The sequence below is a fragment of the Pavona decussata genome, unplaced genomic scaffold, assembly GCF_977016875.1.
Source record: "Pavona decussata unplaced genomic scaffold, jaPavDecu1.1 SCAFFOLD_234, whole genome shotgun sequence".
Classification (NCBI taxonomy): domain Eukaryota; kingdom Metazoa; phylum Cnidaria; class Anthozoa; order Scleractinia; family Agariciidae; genus Pavona; species Pavona decussata.
In genome coordinates, this window is record NW_028145639.1 from 406,631 (window position 1) to 427,366 (window position 20,736).

General features: G+C 38.6%; 2 protein-coding genes across 4 annotated transcripts; both read left to right on the plus strand.

Annotated features, from left to right (window-relative positions):
* The first annotated feature begins 407 nt into the window (after positions 1 to 407).
* LOC146457972 (LLGL scribble cell polarity complex component 2-like) lies at positions 408 to 18,288 on the plus strand. Of its 3 annotated transcripts, XR_014858345.1 has the most exons (20): positions 408 to 613; positions 707 to 804; positions 2,138 to 2,219; positions 5,743 to 5,861; positions 6,179 to 6,322; positions 6,791 to 6,863; positions 7,398 to 7,833; positions 8,174 to 8,243; positions 8,584 to 8,731; positions 9,083 to 9,150; positions 9,227 to 9,536; positions 9,830 to 10,091; positions 10,850 to 11,110; positions 11,492 to 11,713; positions 12,109 to 12,490; positions 13,404 to 14,058; positions 14,374 to 14,439; positions 15,191 to 15,235; positions 17,421 to 17,924; positions 18,018 to 18,288. XR_014858345.1 is itself a non-coding variant. In XM_085091358.1 (19 exons), exons 1-18 carry the CDS (start codon positions 527 to 529, stop codon positions 15,209 to 15,211), a joined length of 3,504 nt encoding a protein of 1,167 aa, XP_084947484.1. In that variant the 5' UTR covers positions 408 to 526; the 3' UTR covers positions 15,212 to 15,235; positions 17,421 to 18,031. The 3 variants fall into 3 exon arrangements, 2 of the variants coding, with proteins under 2 accessions (XP_084947484.1, XP_084947483.1); XM_085091358.1 differs by having other exon boundaries at positions 17,421 to 18,031; XM_085091357.1 differs by lacking the exons at positions 15,191 to 15,235; positions 18,018 to 18,288 and having other exon boundaries at positions 17,421 to 17,685.
* Positions 18,289 to 18,828: 540 nt separating this feature from the next.
* LOC146457973 (uncharacterized) lies at positions 18,829 to 20,497 on the plus strand. Its single transcript, XM_085091359.1, has one exon. The coding sequence runs from the start codon at positions 18,949 to 18,951 to the stop codon at positions 20,371 to 20,373; it is 1,425 nt and encodes a 474-aa protein (XP_084947485.1). The 5' UTR covers positions 18,829 to 18,948; the 3' UTR covers positions 20,374 to 20,497.
* Positions 20,498 to 20,736: the final 239 nt, after the last annotated feature.

Consider the following 20,736-nt stretch of genomic DNA (forward strand, 5'->3'; position numbering starts at 1 on the left):
ATATGTATAGAACATTCACAGCGGGAAACGTAAATAAATGTGGTTCATAATTTAACATTTTTGTCCGCAAATTGAAAGGGTTTGCGGATACGCATCAAGAACAAATATCCCAGCTTGTCAAAATTAACTTGCATACAATACATCGGGATCACGCGCCCCTAAACAAATATTTGTCACAAAAGACACTACTTGAACGTTTCCACACCAAATTTATTCGCGGCCAAAAAAAAATATTTCGGATAGTTTATTCTGTTAGTTTTGTTTGCGAAGTTTGCGATCGAAGCCAATCCCCGGCAGCTGAGCTGTTTTTTCGGCGCGCTTTTTAATCACGCTAACCACTCTGATTGGTCCAATTGTGTTTGATTGACAGGGTGTCACATGATCCAAACCGCAATTTCGCAAAGGCGTGATTGCATTTGATTTTCAAACGAGTCTCTTGGTGTACTCTCTCTCGACCTTCCTAATAAATTATTCGTCCCTGTTAGTCGCCGCATTTCAGTTCTTTCGGAAGGTGACCGTTCTCGCAATGTTTAAGTTTTTTTCAAGGACACGGGATAGGAGCTCAGGTCATTTGAAGGACAAGCTTGGACAGGATTTGTTTCTCTTCAACAAGGTTTGGTTTTTGGCGCTTTTCTCGCTTGTTGCTTTGAATAGAATATTGATCGAGACACATGTGCTCGTTATAAATGCGTTGAATTTCTTGCAGGCTGTAGAGCATGGTTTTCCACCGAAACCTTCGGCAATTGCTCACGATCCAGAACTGAACTTGTTGGCCGTTGGAACAAGCAATGGACTGCTTAAAATGTATCCTTTCGTAATCGTGTTTAGACGTTCTCTGAGCGCTTTCTCCCACCCTCGGCTTTTCTAGACAATTCATTTGCTTTTGTTTTTGAATGTCTATAACACCTACACACAGTAAATTTTTGGGCCGAGAAATTGCAAGATTTGCGGCCATTTTGTGCACGAACTCAGCATAAACCATCAAATCCTAGTCAGAACTTGTAAATCATAATTAAATTGCACATGAAAAGGTAGCCTCTATACCAGGAATTGGAATTCTACAGCGAGATTACCTTCACCACTCGCTTTAGCACGCTCCAAATGCAAACTGGTCCGTGTTTAATAGTCAAGCCTGTTTTTCTTTCGCTTCCGAACTACTTTAAGCAGGTCTTGTGACTTCCTAGCCGATAAATATTTCAAGGTAGTCGAGGTGGAATTAGCTCACAGCGAGTCTTCCAAACGCGTGCGGAGATCTAAAAGAATTTTTATGTCGCGCTTAACATTTGCATCGAAACCAGACGTGATTCAAAGAAGAGAACCTTGAAATTATCGGTTTTGAATGACCAATTGCTGTGGCTTCTAAATTAGGTATCTGGAAACGCGTAAAGGAGCTCAGGTTTTGCATAAACATCGCAGATTGGTAATCCTTCTCTCGTAGCACACGTGTACCAGCTAATCTTCGATTGTTCGATTCGTAAATTCCCGCTTTCCACGTAGTCATAGGTCCCTTTTTAGTTGTTTAAGTGGCTACATACACGCAAAACTTCCTGATTATAATTTTCTGAGATCCAACTGGACTGATCTTTGATCACAGCAACGCGATGGTTCTAACAACCTACTCTGTATGTATCTACAAAATGGGTCGTGGGAGCATCCTGCGAGAACGTCCATATTGTCTTTTAATGCAAGAGGAATTTTATTTAGCGGAAAAACCAGCATGTCGTGGTTCCTAAATAAATCTCAATGGTGAAGTTAATTTGGATTCAAGCAGGGTAACAGAAAGAAATAAACAGAGCTTTTGCGGACGATAAAACCCAAACGCATGTCTGAAATCTGCATCAAACCAAATTCCGGGTTGCCGATTTCGTTTCACCGACATGGTTTCATTCATAATTTAGCGAACCGCCGTGTCGCTTTTACTCGGGTATTAGATATCAAAAGTATCTCTTCTCGAGAAATTGCATTAATGGCGTTCGCACCTGCTTTTCTGGCTGCAACAGAGACATTTGCAATATTCTGTGTCTGCAAAAACTGCATTAGGTGTTGGGAGTCACGCGCGTTCTTCACTTGTTTATTACATACTTAGTATTCTGTGTGCATGTAATCCTCGCAAATTTGTCCTTGACTTGTTCGTTAGCTATGGACGGCCCGGAGTGGAGCTTTCAGCTCGTCATCAGGAGGAAACAGTGATCCAAGAGTTGCATTTTCTACCAGAACAGGTAAGTGACTGGGTTGGTCGTAGGTTGTTTGTTGTATGTTTATTAAACGTTCGCCTGCAAATCGGCAGAGGGGAAAATTAAGGGTGTGTTTGTCAGGGTGGGGCTCTTTAACGCAACGGCGAAAAGAAAATTCTAGTTTCTGCTCTTGCGAAATGCTAGATTACTTGTTACAGTTGTGTGTTATATTGTCAGCTGCAATTCCTAGCTCTTTACTGAAGCGAGGTTGTAGCCAGGGTCTTCTAACACAGGAAATCAATACAAGCTTTCTGTATTTATTTTGTCTTGCACCGGAATAAATTAAGGTGTGAATTTTCTAACTTTAGAATGGCATCATTGCTATTTTTAATGTTGTGTAAGTAGAAACCTTGTCAAGAATTGGTCTCATTGTCATTTAGTAGCCAACTATGGGCTAATATTCGAGTTTACTTATAATCATGTTCGAAAAAGCTACTTTGCCTTCACTTAGATTTAAATTCTAGCATTTCATTTTTTCTTTTATTAGTATTTGTTTGTGGCTGATTAAATTATCTTGACCTTGAGGGATAGTATCCCCTATTGCTCATTCAAAAACAATTATCCATCCTGTTTATTGTTTTTCCTCTAGGTATTCTGTAGCTATAGAATACCTTGAGGTAAAACAATAATTCTGCAGGTGTAAACAGTTAACAGTAAACAGTTCCTTTGCACCAGTCGCAGTCTTACAGAATTTTGATAACTAAAAATAGTCCAACTCTGACTTCTTTCTGAATCAGAGTGAAATTAGTTTTGTCCCACTTCAATCCACCGCTGCTCTTTCTATTGTCAACTCCGTAGTAACATCATAGATACGAATTCTTATTATCCTCATTAACGCACAAAATTGCGTGAAAACTACTTGTCATTTGTAATATGTAAGTAATCTTTTCACCCAAAGTGTGTTTTATAGCAAAGTTGGGTACAGATCCTTGTAATAAAGAGCCAATGCATTTTGGTTTGTACAAGTGGGTATGCAGCAAGCAAGTTTTTGTCAAAGAGTACATTCGTTTTTTCCTGGGGGCATTGGAAGCTGCATGTTTAAAACAAGGGGTTGGGGAAAGGCCAAGTTCAAGTGATTCTTTGTGTTTCAAAGGAATTGTGTACACCCTTCCCTACATTTTGAGTGAGAATACAGTTAAACCCAGTTTTAAAGATAAGATAAGATAAGATAAAGATAAGATAAGAACTTTATTTTAGGTGGCACTACACTTAGCTAAAAGCTACTTTACAGGAAGCCCACAAATAAACAGATACCTTGTCTTCATAGATTCTGTCGCGACCCATACACTCTCTAAAATTAACCTGGTTAATTTTGACATGCGAGTGATGTGGAGCTTTTTTTTAAGATGAGTAATTCCATAAGAAACTACATGTTACATTAAGTTAAAATCAGTTCAAAGACTCCAAAATGCAGTGCAAGGAGCAGCTTAGAGACAACATTTTGCTATAGTACATACAGCACAGTATGATATAGTTGTGCACTTGTCCAAGAGATTCAGGGAAATTTGCTGAAACTTGCAAATTGGTCCAGGAAGAGCCTACTTGTTACTGTGGGGCTCAATCATTCCTTGAAATACTTTTTATCACATCAAATTACTCTATATATTACTAAGATGAAGCATTTTGAGGGCTTTTGATTGAGGGGGCAACTTATTTTCAGGAGATTTTTATTCATAGTTTTGTGGTTTGAATGTCAAAGGTTTTCAATGCCAGTTTTTCCTAGAGTTTTGCAAAATTGCGAAAAAGAATAAACAAACTAAAACTTGTCATCACTTTCCATTTTATTGACTTTGAGATCTATGGTCAAAATGTGTTTCAATTGTAAATCTTTTTGTATCAATGGCAAACATCTTTGTTAGGCTCCGCTTAATTTGCCAGTTTTTTGAGTTCAAAGTACCTTTTTAAAAAAATTCAAAACTATGCTCTTTCACCAGGATATTTAACTTTGTAATGCAAGATATGTTATTTTAACAGCAGGTGTGATAAGAGAAAAGACAGCAAATAGGCATTCTTGCTCTGCCCTTTTGATTGATGCATCTTTAGTTAAATTGCTTGATAACTTACATAAGGCTATAGCAATAACCTTTTTTTTCCCTTGAGATGGAGAGTTGCAGTTTTTTGCATAGTTGTATTTTGAAACAGTGACTGAAGTCTAATAATTATCATTTATTATATTTATTATTCAGATTTAAGGAGGAATGTTCTGCTTTGTAAAATTGTAAACTGTCTGTAATGTTTTCATAAAACATTGGAGGTTTTATCTTTGTCATTAAAACTGTTTTAATTACTTTAAAACCTCTGGAGGTCTGTGGCAGTTGTTCAATTGTGAACTTAGTTTGTTGTCAAACATGTAACAAATTTTTGATTACATTCCATTCATGAAACCAAAAAATGGGGATGAAAATACCAGATCGTTCATGGTACTTTAATATGTAATGATAGGATCTGTTTTTGGTTAGAATTTCGTTATTTTGCTTTCTCTATTTATCATGATTGTTTTAAAGTTTACCTTGCAAGGTTGTGATTAAGGTGGTCAAAAATAAAAAGCCTTTTTTTCCAGACAGATCATGCTGTGATTTGAGTTAGCTGTCACAAAATTTAAACAATAATTCTTGGTGTGTATAAGTTGTGGAATTTAGAATTAGTGGATTAATGGAGTTGAAGATTTTTAGCTAAATTGACATTGCTGACTAAAAGGGGAAGTATCATGGGGTTTTATTGCACTGGGGTGATAATTTATAAACTGTTTCTGTTGTCAGACAAACAATTTTGGGTTTTGAAATGACATCAAATTTTTGTGATACTTCCCCTTTAATTGATAAATGCAGGTTTATCCATTGAATAAGCCTGCATGGACCCTGGGGATCCTTTGGGAAATATCCAAGTATATTTGAGTTCATTTGAATATATGTTGGAATTTCTGAGGCTAAACTTGAAGGGCTGTTTGAGGTGACATTTACTCCTGTCTCAATAACCTGAGGGGAAGTGTATTCAGAGTCAAGTAAATTTTGGATAGTCAGTACAGTCAACTCTCGGCTTGCAAACTCCTTGCCATTTTGGACACCCCAATAATATGGACAGTAGCTAAATCGCTGGCAAAAATAGAGTACAGACATTTGACTGAAATAAATTCCTGCAATTATGGACTTTCACTTTTAAGGACACTAACTTGTGGTTCCAAGGGTGTCTGCAGTGAAGGGACTTGACTGTAGATGGTACAAATCCCTCTGGTTGTTGACCTGATTGGTCACAAAGTCGAGATGTTATTGGTGGTTTGTAAGTTAGCCGTGATGTTGTTGGCTGTGAAGACTGCAAAAAGAGATTGTGTATTTCGATCTGTCTTATGTGAGTCAAAAGTCTGTTGGTGGACAATAGTCTACAGACCATTATGTAGAGTTTGAGCTCCATCTCAACCTTGTGGTATCTTAAATCCTGACAAATTGCCCTTGACATATTTGTACCTTGCTGTTGGTTCACATGTTGTTTCTTTTTTTCTGGTTGTTTGTAGGGACGTATCATCAGTGTTTGTGATGATGGGGAGCAGAACACAATCCATCTTTGGGAAATCAACAAGAAGGAAGGCAAATCTGTTCTTGAAGAGGTGAAGACATGTACTCTGGAGGGCAGGTAGGAAATGTGTTTTGTCTGAAATGCTAATGTTCTTTAGCTATGAATTAGTTGGTCAGTTTGTTGGTTGTAATTTCTCATACATTATGAATTGTCTGTCCTCAAAATCTTCAGTTGTTTTTTGCAAGTCTGTGTTTCAGTTTCATCTTCCTCGTAGAAAATATTATTTGCACATTCATGGTATTCTTTGAGTTGAAGGTGCTAATTTTAAGAAGTGTTCACAAGTTACTAGTTCATTTGATCTTCAGGTGCAAATGGCTGATTGAAAGTGTCTTGTCTTGTATTCTCCTTACATTTTTTTTGTTTGGATGTTCTAGGCTAAAGAAAATTTCTGTTTGCTGTCTGTCTATGAAAACCAATCGTCTGTACCTCGGAACAGAGGGGGGTAACATTTATCTGCTTGACATCAACTCGTTTGAACTCCAAGAGTACATCATTTACCAAGATGTTGTTATGCAAAGGTAAGTGGCAAATAAAATTTATTGTAAAAAGACTGTGCTATAATTATTTCTCTGGTCAAGCGCAGGGTTCAAGTTAGTTGTTTGTTGCAGGATACATTTTCACTGCACTTACAGGGCCATCATATCATGTTCATGATTGTTGAAACCGGAATAACATGTACTAACCAGAATATGTGTAATCATACATCTGCCCTTGATTTGGACTGTTTTCGTATCTTTCTGATGTCATGTTTTGTTTATTCTACAAAGGTTGTGTATTTATGAATAATTTAGCATAGAATTGAACTTCTTGGTCTCGCAACAGGACATATGTAAAACGGAGGTGTCCTGTGACTACATCAACATTTGGACAATTTTCAAAAAAATTGAAAACAAACTGCATTTAAAGCTGTTAAAAAGTTTTGCTGTAATGTAGGTTCGTCAAATGGTTGCTCTAGTTTGATTGATCAATCAAATTTGTTTTTTCAGTGTACAAGAAGAGAGTAAGACAAATGCAGGCTCAGTGGAGGCCATTCAGGAACATCCAGATGATTCAAACAAGGTTAGTATACAACGGGACGGTCATATATTTAGAGGCAAATCTTGCTGTTATTGGTAGTCGCACCTTCAAGTTGGAAATCAAAATTTTTAAATGAGATCTTGGCAAGTGTGAAAGATTCATGTCTGCTTTATATCCTTGAATGTGAAAAAGTCCTGGATAAGTACACTGGATGCTTGAAAGTACTGAAATGTTTGTTTGTGCATTCTCCAGGATAACGTTTCATTTTGTAGTTCACACTGTTCTTGAAAATTTGGTGTTGTATCCTTGAGTGTCCTTAAAAGGTTAATAAATTTTTGGACCCAGAAGGGTACAAACCTGTTAAATTGGTTCTCAGTTTTTGACATTTTTTGAAGCCTGTTTGATTTTATTTATTCCACCTTAAGTGGTAATTAATCTGAGGCAAAGAAGAATAAAACTGGTCTAGCTTGAAAATTTTCAAACAATCAAATTTAAAGTGTTAAATTTTTTTGTTTCCAGTTCATACTGAAAACTAAATTGGAGGTGCTTGTTCTGAATGTTCTTTCTGTGGTTTAGATTTTGATTGGTTACAAAAAAGGTCTCATTGTTCTGTGGAACCATGAGCGATGCAGTGTCCAAGCTACATTCAGCGTCCAGTCGTCTGATCAGCCCCAGGAGGTGGAGAGCGTCAGCTGGCATTCTGATGGAACAAAGTTCATCAGCGCTCATGGCGATGGTAGCCTCACTAAGTGGACTGTGGAAGGAAGTTTAGAAATCCCCAAGGCTGTTACTCCTCTGGGGCCATTCCCCTGTAAAGCCATTACGAAAGTAGAGTGGAGCAGTTCATCTGTGTTCTTCAGTGGTGGGATGCCACGTGCCAGCTATGGTGACAGACACTGTGTGTCGCTTATTCAAGATACAAACTTGGTTGAAGGTGGCGACAACACTCCACAAGTTGCATTTGACTTTACCTCTCGTGTTGTGGACTTCTTCACTGTGAAGAAAGGAGATGGTGAGTGTAAACATCCAAACCAAGCATTTGAACGATAAAAAAATAATGAAACATACACTGAGGGAAGGGTTTTGCCTGAGAATTGTTTTGGACAAATGTAAAGTGCAAGTCTGTAAGTAGTTGTTGCCTCAGCCAAAGATGGACAAAAGTGTTTGTCTGTCTTGTGGTTGCGGTGAGGTATTAGTTAGACTTCTTTGATTAAACCACCTTTCTGTTACAGTACTGAGGATAGAGCACTCTACTTCCTCATCTATAAATGTTCTCATCCAAATATTTTTCCCTTGACTACCAAAAAAACATTTGTTGCTTACTGATGGATGAATGCTGTTTCTTTCTGCAGAGCCAGCCTATCTGGTGGTATTATGTGAGGAGGAATTAGTTGTCATTGATCTGGTGACCAAAGAAGCTGGGTATGTAAGACAGCTCAGACATGTTAGCAAAATATAGTACAAAAGAAATCTAACAACACCACAAGACAGAATTACCCATTTACTTTCTTTTGACTGGTCAGTGACTTGAGAGGTACTCAAAGGTTACTCAGAAGAATGTCTACACCACATACCTGTCCTGCTTTGATGGTTCAACATGAATGGTCACATTTTGTGATTTCATTGCTGTTGAAGCTTCTTAAGAACATAAAAAAACAGAACCACATTAAAAACTGCTCAGTAGTTTTATTCCTGGATTGAGACCAATAACAATAAAACATTGAAACAACAAATGACACTAAACTTTTGTTTTTTTGCACAGGTTTCCCACCTTCATGAAGCCTTACCTGGTTTGCCTGCACTCTTCTCCGATCACATGTTCGTACCACAGCCATGACTGCCCAAAGAGTTTGTTTGATGAAATAGAAAAGGCAGGAACAAAGCAACTGGAAACTGACTTTTCACAGGAGGTGAGTTTAGTTATAATCGAGTGTGCAAATCTGAACTGGCTCTTGTTTCCCAAGTATTTTGATTTTTCTTTCAGTTAATGCATCTTTCTGAACTACCATTTATAGTGGAACAGTCAATCTTGTTAGATGTGATCCATGTTTACTTTGCAAGAACCAAGCTTTCATTTAGCCATAAAATTGTTGTGTTTAACAAGATTGATTCAAAGTGGGACCTGATAACCTTGGAGCCAATCAGCTTATCCAGTACCTTTCTTTGGTAGAGTTCAGTTATCATACCATGTGTAATAATATTACCTTTACAGTCCACAAGCGGTGCAACTTACTAAATGCTAATAATTTTGTTCTTGGCAGAGTTGGCCTATTACAGGTGGAAAGCCTTTGATTGAAGGCCCAGAAACCAAGGACCTGCTTGTTACAGGGTAAGTTAGTTTGTAAATTCTGCACAGTTTGAGAGCATTTTGTGAACATTGTGTCTTAATATTTTTGTTTTTTTAGGCACGAAGATGGATCTGTGAACTTCTGGGATGTTTCCCAACTTGAAATGCGCCTCATCTACACACTTCAGACAGCCAAATATTTTGTTGGTGAGCATGAAGGCCATGATTCCGAGGCACGGGAGACTGAAGAGGAAGTGTGGCCACCATTCAAGAAAGTTGGCAACTATTGTCCTTACTCTGATGATCCACGATTTGCTGTCACCAAGATCATCTTTTCATCAGGTTCAAAGACCTTGACAGTGGCTGGAAATGGAGGTCAGGTTCTCATCTTTGACCTCTCAGAAGAGGAGACAAGTGTGGAAGCACAGGTATAGCACAAATTGCACCAATTGAGTTGATAAGGTCATTTGGCTGCCACATAAAGATTTGGAGCTGGCATATTATGTGCTATCCATTGTGAAGGACAAGCACTTGATATGTCAGCTCTTGAATCTCTTAACTGTGGCCAGATTACGTTATCAACGCAGTTGAAAACACCAAATAGTTGTTTCCCCTCCCCCTTTCTCATGGCATCTAAGTTTCTCATTTGTTATCAATATCTATTTGTTCAACTAAAATAAATCGTGCTTAATGTTAATTGCAAAGTTTACTATTCATTCAGTTGATTGAGGTTGACTTCACTGAAGACAAAGAGAACTTCCAGTGGAAAGGCCATGGTCCACTCCTTCCTAAGGAAGGTTCAATCACCATTCCAGTTGGCTTCAAGCTGCAAACAGGCCTCCAGCTTATCCCAGCTGCACCAGTCAGTGCATTGGTGGTGGAATCTCGTTGGGGACTCCTGGCAGCAGGAACTGTCCATGGATTTATCTTGTATGATTATGTTAACAAAAAGACAGTCACTACTAAATGGACAGTCAGTCAAGGTAAATGATATGTTATCCTTTTCTTTTTTCTAATTTTTTTTATGTTTTGGTTTATGATACTTGTAATTTTCTTTACCCTACTCGACTTGGGAGGTCACCACAGCACTTAAGCCACCAGATTTGAAAGCCATAGGACTCCAATTATTACTAAATCAGTTGATTTGTTCTCTATTTACTAATTAATCTTGTGTAAGTGGCAATTACATTTCTCTGTCAAGAATGCAGGTGTTGCACTTCCCCTTAACCCACAGATTTTTCATTACAGCTAAAATTGATCGACTTTGTGAGTAGTAGTATCTGCATTCACTTTTTTTGGGTGGTCTTGATGGCAATGGGGAAGTTTAACAGGTCTGCCCAATAACTGCCCTCTTGTTTTTAACAACAATAAAACCTGTCAAGATTCCCATGCACTGATTGGCTCATAGCTAATGTAGAAGAGTACAGACAATAAAAATGATGTCAGATGTAACACTTTTTTTTTTTCATGTTTTTGCAAAAAATATATCAATAGCAGTTTTCTATGGTCTATACTCTTCTAGATCTTGAAAGGATACCATAAAATGTGCAAATTTTGGCAGTCAAACCATGACCTGCACTTAAGTTTTGAACATTTTGTGAACATCATTTTATAGTATAGACAGAAATTTAGCATCAATTTGTCAAGTATACATTTTCTGTAACCTTAAATAACATGTAAGAAGAACACTTAGTTTGTGAGATAAGATGCAATATTTAGGCTTTGTATTTTCTTGTTCAAGAAACGGATAGTGGAGAGCATCTTTCAAGAAGAAAATCTCTTAAAGAGAGCATCAGAAGATCTATCCGCCGCCTGCGTTCTCGTAAAGGATCTCGGAGTGGTGCAGAAAAGACACCCAAAAAAGAAGGAGAGGCTGCAGCGTCACCCACACAAGAGGCAGTAGCATCACCAGTGTCGCGGCTTGTTGAGGAGAGTCGTGTGGATGAGAGTGTTCTTAGCATGGTGCGCTGCTTGTACTTTGTGGATACCTTTGTCAGGGATGGTAAGGCTTCAGTCTTTGAACGTTTGGGTTTTAAGGTGGTGTTTACCAAGGGCTGGAAAAGGGATTTTTATGTAATCAGCACAATGTGACTTTCATTTTTTTTTAATAAAGTGTTGTCATTAACAAATGGATTCCATTTAGCGATGCTTTTGTAGTTTGATAACAAGAGATGACATCTCTCATTATCAGACTGGTGAGAACCCAATCATAATGTTAGTGTTTCACAGTCCATTGTATACGAAAAGAGATATCAATTGAATGGCTATACCATGTTTCAGGGCTTGACTGTTATATCATTCACACCATGATGGGTAAGAGATGACATATTATAAGTATCAACATGCTGTGCGTTGATTACTATCATCATTAATTCGTTGTTAGGAGTACACCACTGCCCATCCCTGTGGGCTGGGACTAATGCTGGCCACATCTATGTGTTCTACCTGACCATCCCTGATGCTGAGAAACGAACAGAGGAAGAAGTTCAAGTGGAGATCGGCAAGGAGATCAAGCTGAAACACAAAGCACCTGTCGTATCTATGTTTGTTGTTGATAAGGATGGAATGCCGCTTCTAGGCGATGTCATGGAGGATCAAGGCAAAGGTAATATAGTCTTGGTCTTTGGCTGGGATCTGCTACAGTAGGTGCAAGTTTTGTAAAAGAAGAGTTTGTATCCATTCCAAGACTTGTGTGGTTATGTGATGTATGGTACTGTAACACACAGAATGGCGTTGAATTTTTTACTGGTATAAATCCAAAACTGCACCTGCTTCAGTTGAACAAACCTTGTTTGTTGCTGAGTTGAGTTTTAGCTGTCTGTCTCTTATGACTTGGTTTCCATTTCTCGCAACTCTCAGATGTTGGACCTAAAAAAGCTACTTTATTTAACTAAGACATTAAAACACATTGGGCTATTTTGCAGTCACTCCTGAAAAACGATCGCCTGGCCTATACATTTAAACTGATTTGTTTTGTTGTGCCTTTTACCAATCTCACAGAGCCAGACATGAGTGGAACGCATTCATTAGTGATTTGTTCTGAAGAACAGTTCAAGGTCTTCAGTTTGCCGCACTTGAAAGCTCGTAACAAAGAAAAACTCACAGCTATTGATGGTTCAAGAGTTCGCAAGATTGGCCTGATCAATGTCAGAAGCAAGAACGACGACTCTGGAATGGTTTATCACTGCCTGGCATGTGTAAGCAATCAAGGAGATCTGATAGTCTATTCTGTTCCTAACCTGAAGATGCAGGTCAAGGCTTCTGCCATGAGAAAGTCAGATGTGGATGCCATTAGATCTTTGGTATTCTCTGTCAGCGGGCAAGGATTCTACCTCAGCTCCAGGAGTGAGATGCAGCGCTTTACACTCTCTGCAACAGATTTGTAAGTGTTGGTTTGTTAAGTTTCAACAGATACTCCTTTTTAGGTTTTTTCTGATATTTTCGTATTTCTACGCTGGTTTTGTGTCAGTAAGTGACATTCCTGCAGATAAACACTTCTGGAGCCAATCATGTGTCGGCTTGGATGAATTATCCTCCATTGGGATGCTTAAAACATTGTTTTTGTTTGGGTTGGACTTCAACCTGTTTTTGTATGGTAGATTGGGGGCACATTGCATAGAATTTTACATTGGGTGTAATTACTTAATGCTAGACATTCAACCCATTCAAAATACTAAGTGTTTTGACATTTGGTGGTAGGAGTTACGCCAGTAGTTTAAGTTTTTTTGCAATTTGCCTGGAGGTGTACTGCTAAGGAGGTCCACTCTAATAAGCCCTTCAGCTGCAGCTAAGCTCTAGGCTTTGTATGTCTATTCTCCTGATCTTGTGCGTTGATGATCCCAAGTCTATTTTCACTGTCCTTCCTGTCAAGCCTTTCCATTGGTGCTTAACCATGGGTTGGAGTCTTGATATCTGTTGACTGGCTCTAAGTTTGGTGTGTCACATCCCTAACTCAGCCCTGAATATGTGATTTTTTAATACCTCTTTTCAGACTTGCTGGCTTTGAGAGCAGACCTCATCTGTAAAATTCATACCTGTTTTCAGACTGAGAGACCAAGTGGTTAAAAGCTAAGCACATTTTCACACCAAAGTAACACAAAAACCATCCTTCTTGGGGCAGCACATACAAAAATATAGCTTACACAAAGGAATTCCCCCCTTCCATCAGGTGTCTGCAGCAGTAGCCAGCTGAACTGATCTTCCCATCCAGGACATAGCCTGCAATATTGTTTTTGCTTGATTGTTTTAAAATTCATCCAATCCTCATTCAGATTTCTTTTCTGTTGTTTTCTTAGATTACATCCAGATTGTGTATTGGAGCTTGCAGAGGGAATGAGACCTCCTGAGCCAGAACCAGAAGTCGTCGCTGAAGAGACTGAAGAAGAAAAGAAGGAAAGAAAGAGCTCAACATCCAGCTCGTCATCATCATCATCCTCATCCGATGACGAAAAGGATGAGGAAAAGAAAAAGGCAAAGAAAGAGAAAAAAGAAAAGAAGAAGAAAGCCAAAGAGGCTGCAGTTGCTGCTGTAGCTGTTGCCTCAACAGAAGAAGCTGTTGATCTAGAAGCAGTTGTTCCAGAAGTACCTGAGGAAAAGAAGGAAGAAATTGAAGAAAAGAAAGAGGAGTTGGAAGAAAAAAAACCAGATGATGATGCTGCTGCTCTTGTAGTAGCTGCCGAGGGAGGAACAACTATAACGGAGGTTGTCGTCTCGGAGAAACGATCCTACACCCACCAATCATCCAAAACAGAGGAGAAAGAAATCCCGGAAGAACTTGTTGGTGAAGAGACCAGCATGTTCTCGTCAACCATGGAAAGTTCATCTTCTTTCACTTCCACCACCCGTGTTGTTACTTCTAAGCAAGTCATCAGCTCTACTTCCACCACAGAGCGAATAATTATGTCAGAAGGAACCAAAATAGAAGCACTTGAGAATGGTGAATCTGAAAAGGTATGACTCTATGCCAGGAAGCTGATTAATTAAATTAACCTGCAGTTACCTTCCATCCCTGCATAACACCTTTGATGAAGTTTATTGCATGGTATGAACAGAATCAACTACTAATTTCTAGGGTAGGTGTCTTCTGAGGACATTTAAGGGGAATGTTGGTTACTAGGCATTCACTGTAAGCTTTGAGCAGCTAGTGCAAAGCGGTTAAATGGACAGTGTCAGGAATACATATGATATCCAGGGATTTAAATATACATTTACAATTTGTTTTTTCTTGAAACAGTGTAACTGATTTTTTGCACATATTTATTACAGCTCATGTTGAATGACTCTGATCTCAAGAAGGCAGCTGAGGATATGCTGAATGATGCTCATGATCAGGTGTGGAAACTTTGATTTACCATGTTGCATTTATAGTAGCATACTTTTTCCTTCTCGTGTATTTTTTGTGTTAGTTAATGTTGTTTCAGCCAATTCTGCCATCAGTGAATCTGTCAGTTAGTCCTCATGAATATTCCAAGTGAAGGTATCACGTGTGCTCATGTTTACTGTTTCAAGCACTTGGTTCGCTGACTCAAAAATGGGCAAAAACAGACTTAATTTGTTCCTCCTCTTAGTCTGTGTCTTGGCTCTTAGCCTCATAAACTAGCAAGTTTTCTTGCTGTTTCTTCATGTTTTGGTGTAATAAGCTATTTCTGAGTTGGCTTGGGGTGAGGATCTTGTGCTAGAATTTCATCTGAAAATGAGTTTTATTTGCAAATAAATGCAATGATGTAGCTTAGGAAACCTCAGCATGCTCATTGCTAAAGCCAGGTGGCTCTTTTGGACTTGAAACCTTTAAATTTAGCCTCAAGTATTTGTGAGTGCATACCCCTTTAAGATGGGTTGAGTTTTCAATTTTCTTTAAATTTTATTGCAAAAAAAAAAATGTGGCAGGGTGGCACATTTATAGCTCAAGTCATGTGTAAGAAAATGTACACGACAACCATAGGTGTAGTAGTTGAAGCCCCAATTTTGTGGGAAAGATTTATAATTTTGCATCTGTAGTTTTTAGCAGTAAGCTTGTAAACTCCTTGTTATTTTCTGTTTTAGTTAATTCAAGAGTGCTTATGTTTGCCACAATTGTTTTTAGGTCGAGCAAGATTCCAGTTGAGAAAGGCATTCATTTTAGAAACAGGTCCATATGCAGTTACTTTCTTTTTAATTGTTTGTTTTGGCATTTTTGTGTTTGTGTTGTAACTGTTTTGTTTTTTTAAGATTGTTGCCTTCAAGGGAAAATTCGTTTCTCTGTAATTCTTGTTGAATGCCTACAATTACTAGGTATTTTTTCACGTTAAAGCAAAATAATAAATAAGGGGACAATTTTGGTTAATTTAATGTCAGTAATAAAGTAACTGCACTCAGGCATGAATATTTCTCATCCTTTCAGTTTTTTTTTTTAAAAAGCATCAATTTAAAGTCGACAGTGGTCAACACACTAATCTGTGAAATAATCTAGGTAGACCTTTTTAAAAAAGATAATTTCTTATTAACTCAAATGGTTTGTTTTGATATAACAATATAGCTAATAATGTGTAAGAGTTTTGACTCCACACGTAACCAGTTTTATGCTTCCTGTTGATGCTGATACGCATTTTTTTGTTTTGCTGTTGTTGTTGTTGTCACTTTTTGTGGCACTTTGAACAAAATATTTGCATTTAGAGATAATGGTGATTAAATTAGACAGATTCTAAGATCCAGTAAAACTTTTGACCTGTAAGGCAGCTGCAAAAAGAATTTGATTGTGAATCAGGAACTGAGAGGGGAAAACATTTTTTTCACCACAAACATTACAAATTAAACAAAATACGAGCAGAAGTAAAAAGATTAAAGGGAAAGTGGTGAGGAAGAATTAGGAGAAACCATAGAGCATATAGAACAAAGCTTCCTCATTGCAGTACTCTTATATAAAAGGCTTAGAGACTGAGACAGTTGATAGAATTACAGTTAAAACAATTCATGAAACAATTAGAAAGAAAACGATCAATAGACGTTTTTTTAAGAAGAATGACATCAAACATTGCTGCCTCCCCTCCTAAATTTCTCTATGCTAGGATTTCTTCCTTTTTCTCCTGGATGCCCTGCCATGCCAGTTAATAAACTGATGTCTACATTCTCCCTTTGCAAATACTTCTAATTTTGACTTTGTTCTTGAATCTACTGAATTGCTTTAATATCTTAACACTGATAATGCCGTCGGCAAATTGTAACTATGTGTAAGTACAGCAAGCAAATAAAGCAACATTTAAATATTTTGAATGACATAGCAATAGGTTTGTTCAATTTGACAGAGTTCTCTGTGTTTATGTGAGTACCTCTAACTCCTGTTAGCATGAACTAAACAACTTAAGCTCTGATGTAAACAAATATAACCTTTTTGAAAATATAACTTAACTGAAATATCTGATACAGTAAAATGGTAGATTATCTCAACAAAATATAAACAAAATTTCTGTGAAATTACAGAAATATTGTTGTTTTTTTCAATGGCAGAGGAAAAAAACCTGTGACTTGTATTTTTAAAACATTGTATCAATCTCTAAACTTCTTGTTTCTATAACACTTTGATAGAATAAGAATATTTGTTTTGTTCCTTGTATGTAACCCCCCCCCCCTCCCCTCCCCTTGATCTCCTATAATCTGTTTCTTAACAGTTGTTATTTGGGAAAAGCCTGGTAGCCTGCATCCAAATGCTTCTTTTTTTCTTTCTTTTTGATTCAGGGGGGAATGGGAGACATTGATCAAACTTGTAGAAGTGGAGTTATCGTTCTCTAGTTTTGAGATTTTAAGCTCTTGTGTTGGTCATGCTTGTCACCCCAAAGTGTTGTGTTGTACAGAGCACACAATGCTCGAGATTGTTGGGAGGACCCCCCCCCCCTCCCCTCCTCAGTAGAATGGCACCTTCCCCTGGGGAAAGGAAATTCTTGCAGATTTCGTAGGGATGGTTAGTGATGCTGTACAAGGCGATTCTGACCTTTGCCTGTGAGTGAAATCCTATGGTCTGACCATTCAAATGAAGATTACTGGGCTGTTTATCATGTTGTACATTAACCTTGTTCAAACTGGAGCTTTTGGATGAAATCTTGAGTCTGTCAATGAAATCCTAAAGTGTGACCATTCAAATGTAAGCTACAGACCATTACTTTTGTGTGGTGCCGTTTGTTATGCTGTACAAGGTGGTTTTAACTTTTGAGTCTGTCGATGAAATCCTAAGGTGTGACCATTCTATTGAGGCTACTGGGCAACATTTTACTGTGAATGGGTTTTAGATATTTTGTAGTGCTAGTTAGTATTAACCTGGTTTCTGTTTATTTTTCCAACAGATGGATTCTGTAGGTTCTGATAATGATAAAGAACTCAGTGCGGTCAGGGGGAAAGGATTCAAGAGCCCTGGCAAACTTTACACAAAGAAAACGACTGGAGGAGAGTCTGAGGATGCAGAATCTTGATTTTGGTGTTAACCTTGTATTCCGTACACTAGGGACTTGGATTCAATAATAACACGTGTATTGTTTTGTGTTTACTCTTTTGTTGGATGAACACGCTTGCTTCAACAACCAATTGGACATTTTTTTTGTAGCTGACCAACAGAAATAGCTGTTTGGAATCGTATGGTTTACTTAAGAGTAGCTTAATTTTTTTGTGAAATTCCTACAAAGTACACAAACTAATCATAACGAGGTTTGATTTGAATGGTTGGCACCTATAGTTGTTTACAATTGCAGAGATAAATTCCCAGCCGAGTTGTAGAATGATGCTGTAGGCGTCTTTATTTAACTGATTTTTCCCCATTTTGTCTGTTTGTAAGGAGAATTTTCCTTGAATGAGTGCCAGCGTAAGACGTCCAGTCCTGCCCCTCTGCACTCTGTCACGCAACTCACGGCATGAGTTGGCCGTGAGTTGCGTGACGGAGAGTAGAGGGGCAGGACTGGACTTCATACAATAAGCTTGTCGTCTAGTTTCAAACGTACTCCCGAGCGCTGAGGCTCGCCCGCATGTAATGTTTTTTGTTTTTCTTCTCGATTAGACTGAATCTCATGCTTGGTTTTGTTATTCGTTCGTCTGTTTCCAACAACAACGCGACATTAGTTTTTGCGAGATCAAGCTACCCTCACTGAAATTAGATTTTTAACTGTAGAATAATTGTTTTAAGAGTGGCATCAATTAAAGGTCGTACTTGTAACCTTTCAATAGTTGTCCCTTTGAGTGTTGTTCGCGGTCGACCAATTTCCCCTATTCTTGACACAACAGCCGCCATTTTTTTTTTTTTTTTGTTTGTTTGTTTTTGTTTTGGCGGGGTGAAGGCTTCAACTAAACGACAGTTGGAAATGGCTTGATTCCATATTTCCGACTTTAAAAGCGGATCAGAGGATTTAACCCGTTTGTCGTGTGCAGGCTTGACAGTATAGCGTTCGAGTGTTTGATAATGTAACTTATCGAGGCCAGGAAGAGGTTTGAAGAAAAAGAAAACCTTGTAACTTAAAACTCCAATTTTCAGGGGCCCTTATCCCGGAAAGTGGGGTGGCTTCCTATTGGGGCAATAATCCCTTTGATCTTCCCAGTGGTAAAAAAAAAAAAAACTCAAAGGGAATTCTGGTAATAACCTTAGACAAACCGGCAAATGCTCCACTAGCTGTTCAAATGCCCGCAGTATGCCACAGTCAGTCGACCAACTTTACTTTGACACGCGCTGCCTTTTAGCCTTTCTTCTCTCCTTCCCAGTCTCTGAATGGCCTCGCACGCTGTGCTCCCCTATCCCCACCCCTTCAACTCCAGCAGATGTCCTCCCGAAGCGGACTGGGAATGATAACATTCAAAATGGAGGATAGGATGCAAGATAAGTGAGTACCAATGGATGGCCTGATAAATCTCGCCTTTGCAGCTGTTTGTAACCCGTATAACGACAACGGATTAAGCGTGTTTCACGCCATCTGTTTGAAAAATGATGTCAGTACTTGTAAAACAATTCTTTCGTTTAGTCCCAGCAAACTGGATACAGCGTTGGCGTTAAGATGTACAGTGAAAAATTCACCCAAAGGCAGTTTGCACGCCGGCTGCACAGCAAGAGATCTTGTTAAAAGTGACAAAACCGCTTCAAGTTTGTTTCATATCATTGACAAGGCTGAGAAAAATACGCAGGGACTGTCACTCGTACACGAAGCCGCAAGAAGAGGAAGCATAAGACAGATCAAAAGAGTTTTAAGTCTTGAAGAAGAAGATATTATTAACAAACCCTCGCCACTCCGTGACGATGGTTACGCCACACCTCTCTTGCTTGCTGCAGCTTCTAATTCATATCAGGTGGTAAGATTTTTTATTGAAAACGGAGCAGATCCTCACGCAAAGGACAGGGGTAGAAGCGGGGTGCTACATTATGCCACTATGGGTGGTAACATAGAGACAGTCTCGTATCTCCTTCGTCTTGGTATCCCTGTGGACTATAAATCAACTTGGGGAAAGACTGCTTTACATGTAGCAGCTGGGAAGGGTTATGCAAAGATTTTAATCACTCTCATTCAAAATGGAGCTGAACTTGAATGTTCAACAGGATTTGGTGACACCCCGCTCTTACTTGCCTCAGAAGAGGGGTATGAAGACTGCACTAAGTTACTTGTGCAAAGTGGTGGTAGCGTAAATGTGTCAAACATGGCCTTTATAACTCCTCTTCATAATGCAGCCAGAAAAGGACATCTTGAAATTGCCAAGTATCTTATACAACATGGTGGTCATGTTGACACCATGGCTGCTAAGGGGGAAACACCTTTGAGCTTAGCAGTGAGAAAAAAAGGCAACAAAAACCTTGTTGCGTTATTGCTTAGCTATGGAAGTAGTGTTCACTTGCGTGATCGATATGGAAGGATACCTCTTCACTATGCTGTAGACAGGGAAGTTGCGGAACTTTTGGTTCAAGCTGGTGCAGATTTGCATGCGAGAGACTTTGAGGGAAAGACACCACTTTTCTTGGCAGCATTAGATGGTTATGAAAAAGTTGTTGAGTTCCTTGTTGATGAGGGGAGCAATGTTAATGCATCTAGTTTTTCTGGGGACACAGCTCTCCACGAGGCAGCACTCAAAGGCCACACAAACATTGCCCAAGTCTTGCTGCGACATGGGTCTAATGTTAATGCTAGAAGAGTAACGGGGGAAACTCCACTTTTTCTTGCTGTTATTGCCTCCAAAGTTGAGATGAAAAAACTCTTGTTTTCAGCTGGTGCTGATATGAATATATTGAGTGAAGTAGTGGAACAAACTACAGATGTTGTATTAAAGACTTGAGGATAATAATTTATTATTTTATAAACTATAACAAAACATCCGTTGTCAAATGTCTTTCCTTAAAGTGCCTATGAAGCGAAAATTGCTTTTGTGTGGTTATAAAATTTGCACTTTAACATGTACGATTCCGAAGTTTTAGAGTACTGGGGTAAAACGTGTAGATTTTACAAACGCTCAAAGTTGGGCTATTTTGCTTTCAAAAATGGTCAGAGGACTGGGTCAAGTTTTATGCTGAATTCCAAGTTGTGACGTCACGTTGGTGCCAAAAGTTTGTTTACTTTCATTCCGTTCTTGCCGCTGAAAAGGATTGTAGAAAGAGAAAAGCATGTCCAGCGATTCTGTGAACGATCGATTCTGGCAACT

Coding starts and splice junctions, on each gene's coding strand:
- LOC146457972 (XM_085091357.1), top strand. CDS start 527: ATGTTTAAGTTTTTTTCAAGGACACGGGATAGGAGCTCAGGTCATTTG. Junction 6,864..7,397: donor ATCCAGATGATTCAAACAAG/GTTAGTATACAA, acceptor TCTGTGGTTTAG/ATTTTGATTGGTTACAAAAA. Junction 14,059..14,373: donor AGAATGGTGAATCTGAAAAG/GTATGACTCTAT, acceptor TATTTATTACAG/CTCATGTTGAATGACTCTGA.
- LOC146457973 (XM_085091359.1), top strand. CDS start 18,949: ATGGATGGCCTGATAAATCTCGCCTTTGCAGCTGTTTGTAACCCGTAT.